This window comes from Talpa europaea (genome assembly GCF_964194135.1).
Source record: "Talpa europaea genome assembly, chromosome: 5".
Classification (NCBI taxonomy): domain Eukaryota; kingdom Metazoa; phylum Chordata; class Mammalia; order Eulipotyphla; family Talpidae; genus Talpa; species Talpa europaea.
The window spans coordinates 88,435,286-88,447,965 of record NC_140071.1 but is presented as its reverse complement, the minus strand read 5'-3'; the positions used below and the strand labels follow the sequence as shown (position 1 = coordinate 88,447,965).

At 44.8% G+C, this 12,680-nt stretch overlaps 1 protein-coding gene across 1 annotated transcript; it reads left to right on the top strand.

The window, feature by feature from the left end:
• Positions 1-4,399: 4,399 nt before the first annotated feature.
• On the top strand, positions 4,400-10,492 carry TIGD2 (tigger transposable element derived 2; the record flags this gene model as incomplete). Its single annotated transcript, XM_084232959.1, has 3 exons — positions 4,400-5,911; positions 9,784-9,859; positions 10,392-10,492. The coding sequence occupies 3 exons, from the start codon at positions 4,400-4,402 to the stop codon at positions 10,490-10,492; spliced, it is 1,689 nt and encodes a 562-aa protein (XP_084089085.1).
• Positions 10,493-12,680: the final 2,188 nt, after the last annotated feature.

Here is a 12,680-nt window from a genome sequence, read left to right as displayed (position 1 = left end):
ATTCCACTCATTTCTTACCCACATTTCTGAGATTAACCAGCAATTCACTGGTTTCTTCCATTTATAGTCACTCATTTTTCAGGAAGAAAATCTTTTTCTTAAACAATTTCATTTTTGTGACTAATAACTAATCTACCCTCCAGGGAACTCATTCTCTTACCTATTTGTCTGTGTTGCTAGTCTGTTGCTGAAAACTCACCACCAGGTGTAGGGAAAGTAAAGTATCAGGATTTTCTGCCTCCCACCACTGGGATTGATTATGGATCCTGCAGTCCTGAATGCATGCCTGATGGCAGGCACCTGGAATAGGGTGTGGGCATACGTAGGTGGGTACACCTGGGCTGAGACTGGGCTTTTAAGGGCGGTGTCATGGGAACCACCAGAGGAGAACAAGCGGAAGCAGAACCAGAGAAAAGCAGAAGAGAGAAGTGGAGGCCATGAGAGAATGCCAGAGAGCCCAGAGAGAGTGAAGACTTGCTGGGGGCTAGGAGGCCTGCCAGCCTCCCCCCCCCACACACACACCCCTGCCTACTGTGTACCTGGTAAACTCAATAAAAGCCTGAAAAGGCCACCGAGGGCTCCTAAGACTCCTCCTTCACCCATCTGCTCCAATTATAGAGATCCTGCTCCATCCCATCCTGCCACTCCACCAGGCAACAAGGAAGCACAAAAACAAAAATTAAAGTTAAAAGTCTTCTACAGGACAGCTATATGACTTAAGAGTTTAAGAAATCACTAGATTTCAATATTGACAGTTATCAAATTTTAAAAAAAGATGAGATTTCCAAAGAGTAATCTTGAGACAGAAAAGATCCTGGGACAGGGACAGGACAGGAATCAAGGACAAGAATTTTGCTGTTCCCATGGGCTTGTCAACAAGAGGTTAATAACCTGATGACTCTAGGTCCTGACACCTGCTGCCATAATTTCCTTGGATCACTGGATCATTTTTTTGGTTTGTTTTTGTTTTACTGTTTCTGAACTCTTTTCGACATATCAAGTTGGCTGCTATGGGAAAGTGGGGAGTTAAAAGACCCAGAAGACAAAGGAGTCCCAGTCTTTGCGAGCAGACCAACTCACACTGGAGATGTAGGTGCCCAGCTTCCCACAGAAGTTCACCTTAGAGAAGGTCATGAGCCCACAAGACCACAAGCTGCAGCTGATTGGTGCTCACAACAATGGACTTTGGCTAAGTCCACTCTCTTTGCTTTCCCAGCCAATAAAGTTTTATTCATTTGTTCTCAAACCCTATTCCTAAAACCTATATAGACCCCTAGCAGGGTCACATCCTGGAATCTCTTCTGTCCAGAGGGGCCTTCTCCCAGCACTTTTTTCCTTGCACTTTCACTAATCTACAAATGCTGACTCCTTGCCTGCCCTCACCAGTGGAGTCCTCTTTTCAATCTTGACCAGAGCGTTTCAAGAACTCTTTCCCCGGCTTGGGAGCAGGCCCCCTCAGTCCTGTGGACAGCAGCTGGTACGCTGCTAATTTTGTGGGTTAGGATGAGATCAGACTGAGAGGCCGCCGGAACCTGACAAAAGTAGCATTTACCCCAAATTGCCAAGCCAGACACTACTGAATTTGGGGGTCATGGGGGGGAGGTGTCTACCTTCAGGAAAAGACAGGTATTTTTGTCAAAAAGCCATTTACAATCTCGCAGAACTAGGAAAGCATGTACTTCCCACTATGCCAGATAGTGGAAGGCTACGATTTCGAGAAAGGCAAATTTGGGCTGGGGTGGGAGTTGGGGGAGTCAGAAGGCTTAGATTCAAAATCTCTTTTCTGCAGTACGAATGCTCAGTTCGGTCCTTTTGACACATTCTGGCAATAATGTGGTTTTTGCAAATAAATGAGAAATTTCTATGTTACTCTTTTGCTAACGACATGGATGTTTCGCTAATAGACATGGATGTTCAGATGTTAGGAAACTTATGTGAAGACGTTTCCATTTTCAAAGAAATATACAAAAAAAAAAAAAAAGGAAGGAAAAAGCTACGTGTGCTTCCTGGGTAAACAAGTGCTTAGGGATGAAGATGCAGCTTCTCCCTTCTCCCAGGCACGCAGTCGGAAGGGGGAGAAGGCGGGGTGCAGCGGAGCCTGGTGCACAGGTGGCGGCATTCGCGCCTTTTAGAAGAGAAAAACGTGTGCCATCTCCGTTTGGAGCAGATCAAGGGAGTCTTTGTCAAATTACAACTGCATCCCCACCGAGCAGCAGGGGGAGAAAAGGGGCGGCAGGAGATCTACCCGTAAGCCACACAAGCTCAGGCTTCTCACAGGGGCAGGTGGGTTCTGCTCCGGGGACGCTCCTGCAGGGCGCGTGGGTCCCCCAGCATTTCCCCTAGAAGGGCAGCGCGGGGACCCGGGTGACCGCGCCCCGCCGCGCGGGTGGGTGCCGTAGCGAGAAGCCCCAGCCCCGCCGGCAGACGCGCTCCTGTCCTCCTCGGCGGCCGCGGCCGCTCGCTCCTACCGTGGCTCACGACGCTCGCTCGGGCTCCGGGCTCCCAGCAGGCGGGCGGGCGGGCGGCGCGGGGCTCCCGGCTGCAGCCGCAGCGAGACGCGGGCGCCGAGTCCGCTGTTTGTAAACACGCTCCACGTGCGCGCGTCCTGCCCCATTCGCAGGCCGCTCGGCCGCCGGAGGACGCACGGCCTTCACGCCAGCCCCCGGGGAGCGCGATTCGATTTTCATCACACCTGAGGTTAAGTGCACCGAGCGCGTCGCCCTCAGCGCGGGGCCGCAGGGAGAAGCGCCAAGATGGGGCGGGCTTACACCGCCCCCTGCTGGCCGTGCCCGCACCGGCAACGTGGAGCAGTTCGGTCCCTAGCGGAACCCCAGCCGCGCGGAGAGACGCCACAGAGGCCGCCACGGAGGCCGCCCCGCCCCGCCCCGCCCTGCCCCGCCCCTCCAGCCGGTGGCCCCGCCCCCGGGCGCGCGCGCTCGTCCGCGCAGCCCCGCCCCCTCGCCGGCACAACGTTCCTGCGGGGGCGCGCGCGTGCTCCCTAATCCCCCGCCTTCCGGCTCCGGCGGCGACGCGAGCCCCTCGCCGCCGCCGCCGCCGGTGCCAGCGTCCCCCTAGAGACTCCATTTGCTCCCAGGGCGCTCTGGCCGCCGCACAGGCAGGTGGAGAGCGATGCCCCCGACCCGCAGGCCGGCGTCTCCTGCGCCTGGCGGCCGCCGAGCGCGGCGGTGACACCCTGGTCGCCGGCGTCCACGGAGGAATCCGGCTCCCTCCGCGTGAGCAGAGACGTCCCGCGCGGCGGAGCGCGCCCTGCGGGGAGAGGCCCCGGTAACGCGGCTTCTCGCTGACCTCTTAATTTCAGGAGGTAGGCAATTGAGGTCCCTCTCTCTGTCACTCCCGATGGCGCCTGAAAACATTATTTGTCGCCTTTAAGCCGTAACAACTCTAGGAGGCGGTCATTTTCTTAACATAGTTGCAGGGTAGATGTGGGTAGTACCACAGACCCTGATATTGAAAAAAAATGTTTTTGGTATTTTCCTTCAGGTTTGGGAAGCTCGGAGTTCCTATACAGCCCCCCACAGGAACTACTTCTATTGACCCTTCGAGGATCATCTTTCAGCAGGATTATTGTACCATCTCACGGAGCCTTCCACCCCCTACCCTCTACCATTGGTCCTGATTTCTACCAATGAAGTGTTTTGATGCTTTCTGTAGTCACGTGACACAGTCCTTGGCCACCTTTTTCCTTTCCAGTTGCCAAATACATTAGGTGTAAGTTTGTGTGGTGTTAAAGTACAAAGTTTCCTGCCTGCCTACTTTCACCTTAGTCGCGCCGCTCACTTCTGTCCCGCTTTGCTTTAACGTGCTTACCTGTAATTTCCATAACCACTCACTTGGGTAACCTATATAATCCTTGCCTAGAAGACACAGCATTCCATGCAGTGCGCTGCTGAACAAAGACAGCAGTTCAAGGACGAGCTTTCCCATTAGATTTTCCTTTATGTCACTTCTGCAAGTCCTATCGACTTTAACTGTATTCCCTGGTCCAGTTTCCAAATAGTCCCACCTGAGTCTTAGTTCCTTTAGCAAAGAACCTCACCTGTGATGATGGCAGGAGCAATCAAGCAGCCCATAAGATTGTTGTGGAGACCTTGCTGATTACAGTCTTGGTTGTAGTCGCCATTGAATTTGCAGTTCATGAAAAGGGGAATAAAGTAGAAGAGCTAGTTCTCGCTGTAGGAACTTTGTAAGTTTCAAAACAAAAGTAAAGAGACGCACAGTGGCCTTACTTCGATTGACCAGCACACTTCATCTAGGTCCTGGGGGGGTTAGGGGATTTAGAGGAGGGATCTTAAGACTGCATTTTCTAGTAACATTGTGTACAAATCTTAAGTGTTAAATATCTTATTCTAGTAATTGCCCAATATATTAGACACTTAAAATGCTGGGAAAACGTAAGCGTGTAGTTTTGACAATTAAAGACAAGCTTGACATTATTAAGAAACTTGAGGAAGGCATCTCTTTCAAAAAGCTTTCTGTGTTGTATGGAATTGGTGAATCCACAGTTCGTGATATTAAAAAGAACAAAGAAAGAATAATAAACTATGCAAACAGTTCAGATCCTACAAGTGGGGTATCTAAACGTAAATCTATGAAGTCATCAACATATGAGGAACTTGATAGAGTTATGATAGAGTGGTTTAACCAACAGAAAACAGAGGGCATTCCTGTATCCGGAACGATTTGTGCAAAACAAGCCAAGTTCTTTTTTGATGCTTTGGGGATGGAAGGTGATTTTAATGCATCATCTGGCTGGCTAACTCGATTTAAGCAGCGACATGGTATCCCAAAGGCTGCTGGTAAAGGGATAAAATTAAAAGGAGACGAAACTGCTGCCAGTGAATTTTGTGGTAACTTTCAGGAATTTGTTGAGAGAGAAAATCTACAACCTGAGCAAATTTATGGGGCTGATCAAACTGGATTGTTCTGGAAATGTCTGCCATCAAGGACACTAACTTTTGGAACTGAGCAAAGTATTTCTGGCTACAGGTCAAGCAGAGAGAGAATCATTATCATGTGTTGTGCAAATGCCACAGGTTTACACAAACTTAATCTTTGTGTTGTGGGAAAGGCAAAGAAGCCTCGTGCATTCAAAGGAGCTGACCTTTCAAACCTTCCTGTCACTTATTTTAGTCAAAAAAGTGCATGGATAGAGCATTCTGTTTTCAGGCAGTGGTTTGAAAAATTCTTTGTACCACAGGTGCAGAAGCATTTGAAATCTAAAGGGCTTCTAGAGAAAGCAGTGCTGCTTTTGGATTTCCCCCCAGCACATCCGAATGAAGAATTGTTGCGTTCAGATGATGGCAGAATAATTGTGAAATATTTGCCACCAAATGTCACAAGTCTGATTCAACCAATGAGCCAGGGAGTACTAGCCACGGTAAAAAGATACTACCGAGCAGGACTTATCCAGAAATACATGGATGAAGGAATTGACCCAAAAATGTTTTGGAAGAATTTAACAGTATTGGATGCAATTTATGAAGTTTCCAGAGCTTGGAATATGGTGAAATCAAGTACCATAACCAAAGCATGGAAAAAACTTTTCCCTAGCAATGAAGAGAGTTCGGGAATGAACATTGATGAAGGAGCCATCTTAGCAGCTAACTTAGCAACAGTTTTACAGAATACAGAAGATTGTGAACATGTTGGCATTGAAAATATTGACCAATGGTTAGACTCTCACAGTAATGACTCGAGCTGTCAGGTGTTAACTGACAGTGACGGTGTGGAAAACCAGGCTAGGCCTGCTGGGCAAAAGTCTTCCAATAAGGCTAGAAAAACAGAACTGAATCCAGAGAAGCATATTAGCCATAAAGCTGCACTTGAATGGACAGAAAACTTACTGGGTTATCTAGAACAACAAGATGATATGCTTCTGTCTGATAAACTGGTATTGCGGAGGCTTCGAACCATAATAAGAAGAAAACAGAAGATCCAAAATAACAAAAATCACTAATAATGGTCTTAAGGATTTTGGCATCTCTGGACCTTTGTGACTATGTGCGGTAGAACTTAATGATCTTGTTTGAAGTGCTGTGGATTCCAAGGCCAAATATATTTTATAAACAATTTTAGAATTAGATGCCATTTTTGATTACTTAAATTACTGTGCTTTAATGTCAACTCTAGTAAGTGAGCATTGACATGTACCTTGTTGACTGTTTCTAATCTGTATTAGACTAATTAGATCATAAGGTACCTGAGGCCAGGGATCTTGTGTCTGTTTTGTGCCTGAATTTCATTGTGTCTAATACAGAGTCATGCACACTATAGGCAATCAATAAATCTTTCTAAATTGAATTTTTATGACTTTCTCTGAACTTCAGTTTTCCAAATTGAAATATGTTTAGGGGAAAGTTTTCATTGCCATGATTTTTCAACCTGCTGCAAATTTTAGGACTCAAACCATGATTATGTTCAAAGTCATTCACTATGCAAGCAGAGAACTGCAGAAAAATAAACCTTAAATATGGTATTCTTTACCAACAGCATTTGGGTAAGCAGCAGTTCATGTTGTTCATCTCTCTGACATGTAAGAACTAAGGTTAAAATGTCCCCAGGGAAAGGACTTGTACTTTGCTTTTAGTCCTTATGATATTAGGAAGAATTCCAGTTGTGGAAAGAATGCCATTTCTATTTTCAAAAAATAGCTTTCAGTTCTCAAAACATTGCATTTAGAAGAGGTAAGCATTAATTTTTTTTTTTTAAGATTTATTTATTTATACAAGAACCTGGGTACAGGACAGATGCACGGGTGGGTGAGAGGATTCACCAGAGACAGAGCAGGGAACAGAACAGGCAGACTGACGAAATACACTGCTGAGGGGATCGAACCCGCGCTGCAGAGGCTGCAGACAGCTTCACAGTGCGGCGCTCAACCACCTGCGCCACCAGGGAGGCCAAGCATTAAATTTTATTTTTATTTGGATCCTTTATTAGATACATGTATAGATATGTCAGTATGACATATGTGTGTAGATATGTCAATAGTTTACTAAGCTATTTGACATATAATACTTTAAAACTTTAAAAGTATGTCATTTGCTTGCATGTAGCATATTTTTCTTAGAGAACTAATACTGAGAACATAAGCATCCAGAAAATTTGTGGAGCCAGCACATGAAAGGAGGCCTGACATGAAATAGAACATGAGAAAAGTACTGTAGATGAGCCTGGGCTGCTGTGTGTCCATGTGTCAGTTGCCTGACCCACCTATAAAACAGAAATGATATCTGTCTCAGAGAGTTTTTGAGAAGAGTAAATAGTTCATATATGGATTTAAATAATAGGGACTTTGAACATCTGACTCAAAATAAATCCTCTTTAATGTTAGTGTCACTGAGTTGCAGAAGTATGCTGAAAAGATCCAGGATATGACTACAGAGATGTGCTCGAGTTGGGAAAATTCTCTTACAGGACGTGAAATAAAAGAGTAATATATAGTTTCAGCTGAAATACAACTGAAAGGTTAATACAATTAAATCATTTACTGCCACCTATCGGTAGGCACTTTGCATTAGGCAGGCATTTTTATGGTTGAATTATAACAGGAAATGGAATTGTATTTCCTCTGCCTCAGACCTCTTAGCACCCTGCTAATGAAATAAATAGATCTTGACTTTGTTCATGGAAAAGAATATATTACTAATAATGGCATAATTCACTGAAGTAATAAAATAATATAGTAACTATGATATATAATATAGTAAAGTTGCTAACAATAGGACACTTGAAATATTTTATCAAAGTAAAGTAAACACAAATCAATAGAGAGTGAGAACGAAAGGTTACATGAGGCCCTCGTTATTGTAACTAGGTCAAGCCATATGTAGGAAGCTTGGTTGTAATTTGAATTGAGATTTTAAAGCCTTTGTCTGACAACCTTTCACACTATCATTATGACTCAGAATTCTACCTTTTAAGCTGAAGCTTTGGGTTCAAGAAAAACCTTTTAGAAAACCTTTAAAAATTCTACCTTTCGGAGAATTTATATATTTTTATGAATACCCCTTTCTCAGTATACACAGTTAATTTCACCTACCAGATAGGCCTGAGAAAATGAGACTATGGCTAAATCTTGAGGGTATTTCACGTCTGGAGATTAAAGGATTCTGAAACTTGGTAATGTAATGACTTACATTACAATATTGCTTTGCATTTTTCACTGAACTGTAACATAAAGTCTCAAACTTCCTTCAATCATGACATTGAAATGGTTTAATCCTGTGTTTTATAATAAGCACTAATAATAAGCTCTGCATTCTAATTCCATAATTGAATAAAATACAAGGATCTTTCCCTTTTCAAGGTACTGTGGCATGTTAATTAGATCTTCTGGGAGGATTCATCGTCTTTTCTTGGTTAGCTACATGTTCCTTGTATGTATCCTGGCTTGAGGCACAGAAATAATGTGCTCTCATTTCACTTTGTGCACGTTAAAAGAAAATATCCACAAATTCTGACTATTGGTTAAGACTTATAAAAATGCCTATTTAGAAGAGGATTTGTAAGACTAACAGAACTTAAACCAAGTGGAAATTGTTTCACACTGACTATACGGATATTTTTAATTGTGTTGCAGGGATTTTTACTCTTTCATGATTCAATCTCAGTAACAGGGATTGATTGAGAAATGTTGAGTGCTCAATAAATATAATGGAGTCGGCAGGGCCCAGATCAGTTATCAGGATCAATTCAATTACAATTATAGGGTTATATTGGTGCTCTTGTTGTGGGATTCTTTTTGTTTTCAATCTATTTTCAGATTGAGCTATGTGGTTACTTCATGAATTTTCCAGATTTAGGGGGGAATCATGGTGGACTAAATAGCACAGCAGAACACGTCTACTCAGGTCACAGGCTGAGAGACAATCTGCCTTCATGATGTGTTTAGAATCCCCAAGGCTCTTGTAGGGGTTTTATGTTTAACAGCTTTAATGTTACAGGTAAAAGCTATGACTTGCACTTCAAATTTATGTCCATTTATTAATCTTAATTTTTTTTCACAAAATTCACAAAATTGACATTTTCTTAAATATATACCATTATCTACATCCTAAACCATAATATCTGCAAAATCACAAATCTCATATGCCAATTGTCTTTTATTTATTTTATATTTCAAAAAGATTTATTTATATGCATACAAGAACTGGGGTATAGGCCAGAGGTGCAGGGGGCAGGGTGAGAAGATTCACCAGAGACAGAGTGGGGAGCAGAACAAGCAGAGCCACTGAAACACACTGCTGAGGGGAGCAGCGGGCAAGGCAGGAGAGGTCTGCTGCTCCATGTGGGTAGCTCCCTGCCTGGCTGGGGATCGAATTCATGCTGCAGAGGCTGCAGATATTTTCACAGTGCTGCGCTTAACCCCTTGAGCAACCAGGGAGGCCCCCAATTGTCTTTTAATGCAAGATATGACAGTTGTTTGTTAAAACTTTTTAAAACCTAAAATCACTTGCATACCACATTGGCACACTTTGAGAAAAACAGACCAAACAGAAGGACTAGGGTCTTTGAAGGCTAACAGATTGGAGTGAAACACTAGCTTTTTTTTCTCCCCAGATAACCTTGGCTGCTTTCTTGACCTCTCTGAACCCGTTTCTTCATACGTAAGAGTGGCAGGGTAGGTGGGAATACTCCAGGTGTGCTTAGACACCAGCTATTAAGCAGCCTTTCAGTTCTTCATTGAGAACCCTGGTCTCTAATCCAAGCCTGAGGGCTGAGACAGCCTTTCTCTCACAATGACTCTGTGCAAACTTCCAGAAACCTCAGCAACCTTGTGGAGGGCAAGGGCTCTGCTCTGTCCTTGGGGACATTGGCTACCATGTTGTCTACAAAGGTAGGAAAAGGCACTGAGTTCCCCAGCCCTGTGAGACAACAGTGTGTGCTGTAAATCACTACAGGGACCCATTAGTAAAAATAAACAGATGGGGTCTGCTCTGTCAGCAGTGTGGGATAACAGGGCTTAAAGAGAAATGGATTCTTCGAAGCAGCTAAATACATACTTGGGAGATGAAGAGCTCATCTACTGAATGCAAATATACAAACTGCTGGTGCAAATGCAGTGAAATGGACCCAGTAATGAAAAAGCACCACTAGCACTGTCCCCCATCTAACTCATGAGTCCAGGGGGTCACAGGGATCTGGTTTACCCAGGAACATCCTGCTTTCTACTAGTTGTCCGAAAGTAAGTGTTATAATACCCTTTTGACTCTTGAGTGTCCCAGTTCAGAAGAGATATTAGATGTTTGTCCTGCCAATGATCCAGAGAAGGGAGTTAATTTGCCCAATGTCATACAGATGACAGGGTCCAAGAAGGAAGTAGAAGTTGTTTACCCTTGGCTCCAGACGATGTGACTTAATGGCCACAGGTATGGGCTCCCTCCAGACAGTGAGCTTCGATGGCCACACCGCAGTCCCCATGCCACTTCGCCCTGGAGCCCAGTATAGTGCCTACCTCCTTGACACATAGAGGAGTCCGTGACTGAATCTCTCTCTTAGAGGGCAGGGGGTGCTCTCAGTTGATAGGCTGAGGGTTCCCCATGTGCCAGGCACAACGCTGTGGGTTCCACAAATCACCATCTTTGTTGTAATATTGAACAAAGCTCAGTGAAGGATACTTGACACATTTCAGAGGGCCCTGACCAAAGGGTGCTGACAGAGACCCAACCAAACATCCCTATCTGACACAAGGACAAGTATGTGAGCCTTTGCTAGAAGTAATGCTTTGCCATCCCCCGAGCCCCACCCCATGTCCATGCTGCAGGAGTTAATGAGACATTCAGCCTTCCTTAAAAGTACTTTTGGGCCTCCCCTAGTGGCGCAGCGGTTAAGCACTGGGCTGTGAAGCTGCCCGCAGCCTCTTCAGTGCCAGTTCGATCCCTGGCCACTGGCAAGGGTCCCACATGGCGCGACAGACCTCTCCTGCCATGCCCGCTGCTCCTCTCAGCAGTGTATTTCGTCAATCTGCCTGTTCTGTTCCCCACTCTGGCTCTGGTGGATTCTCTCACCCTCCCGTGCTTCTGACTGTACCTAGTGCTTGTATAAATAAATAAATAAATAAATCTTTAAAAAAAAAGTACTTTTAATACCCCAAAATTGCTGGTATATGCAAATACAGAGAATGCATCTATCAGCATCATTTCCCAAGTAACTGAAATATTGTAACCCCATCACATGCAGAAAAACCTTGGAAAAGCTCCATGTAACCAATAGGCATAGTTCTCAGGAAGGGCGTGTTTTATTTTTTATTTTTTTATATTTTAAAATTTTATATATTTCTACATCAATTTTCGTTTTTTTGCACAATGTATGCATTTTCATCTTGGTTATAATCCTCATACAATTCCCACCCACCCTGGTTTTGATCCTGCTCCCTCTTCCCGCAAGGGCATGTTTTAAATTCTCTTCTGAAGGAAAGATAAGTGAGGGACTGGAGAATGGATCTGTCTTGTTTCCACAGGTCTCTGGGGCTGCCTACATACTTTTGCATAGAAAGCCCTTGGTGGGGAGGGGGTTTGTCAAGTCCACCCTTGTTCCTTGCTCCTCACTGTTCCCCTTTGTCAAGTCATCCCAAGCTGCCATGGCTTTCAGATGCAGGCAAGAACATACTTCTTGGGCCTCCCTGGTGGCACAGGCAGTTGAGTGCAGTGCTGTGAAGCTGTCCGCAGCCTCTGCAGCGTGGGTTCGATCCCAGCCGGCCAGCGGAGATACCCACATGGCACAGCAGACCTCTCCTGTCTCACCCACTGCTCCCCTCAGTAGGGTTTTTCAGTCAGTCTGCCTGTTCTGTTCCCTGTTCTGTCTCTGGTGAATCCTCTCACCCTCCCACAAATCCGGCCTGTACCCCAGTTCTTGTATGCATAAATAAAATAAGTAAATTTAAAAAAAAAAAAACACACAAAACTCATGGGCCTCCCCTGGTGGCGCAGGTGGTTGAGTGCCACACTGTGAAGCTGTCTGCAGCCTCTGCAGCGCTGGTTCTATCCCGACCGGCCGGTGTGGGTCCCACATGGCACGGCAGACCTCTCCTGTCTCGCCTGCTGCTCCCCTCAGCAGTGTATTTCGTCAGTCTACCTGTTCTGTTCCTCGCTCTGTCTTTGGTGAATCCTCTCACCCTCCCGTGCATCTGGCCTGTACCCCGGTTCTACTATAAATAAATAAATCTTTAAAAAAAAAAAAAGACATCACCGACTAATACTATTAAAAAAAAAACCCACTTGTTTATTGTAATTTGGAAAGCCAGCAACAGAAGGTGCTATTAATACACAACGGAATGTATAAGGCATACTGTCTTTGCACATTTGTGGCCAACCTAAAGATGAATATGAACATATTTAGTATAGTTTCTTTATGGAACTTTAGGTGTGACTTAAACTATTCCCATGATACTGAACACAAATATTTGGGGAGTTTTATTTTCATAGTAATTCTGTGATATTATCAGCTATTACTGTCAGGAAGAGCTCAAGCAAGCACCAGCACTCCCCAGGAAGGAATCCTATCCAAATCTGACTGGAGCAACAGGTGCTTAGCAAACAGGCCCTTAAAAGTTGAAAACAATTATATGCTGGATTCATTGTCTGGCAGGGACATTCAGTGAGTTAGTGTATCATTAAGCTTGATGTTTCATGTAAGGACCATCCCCAGGATCTCCATCA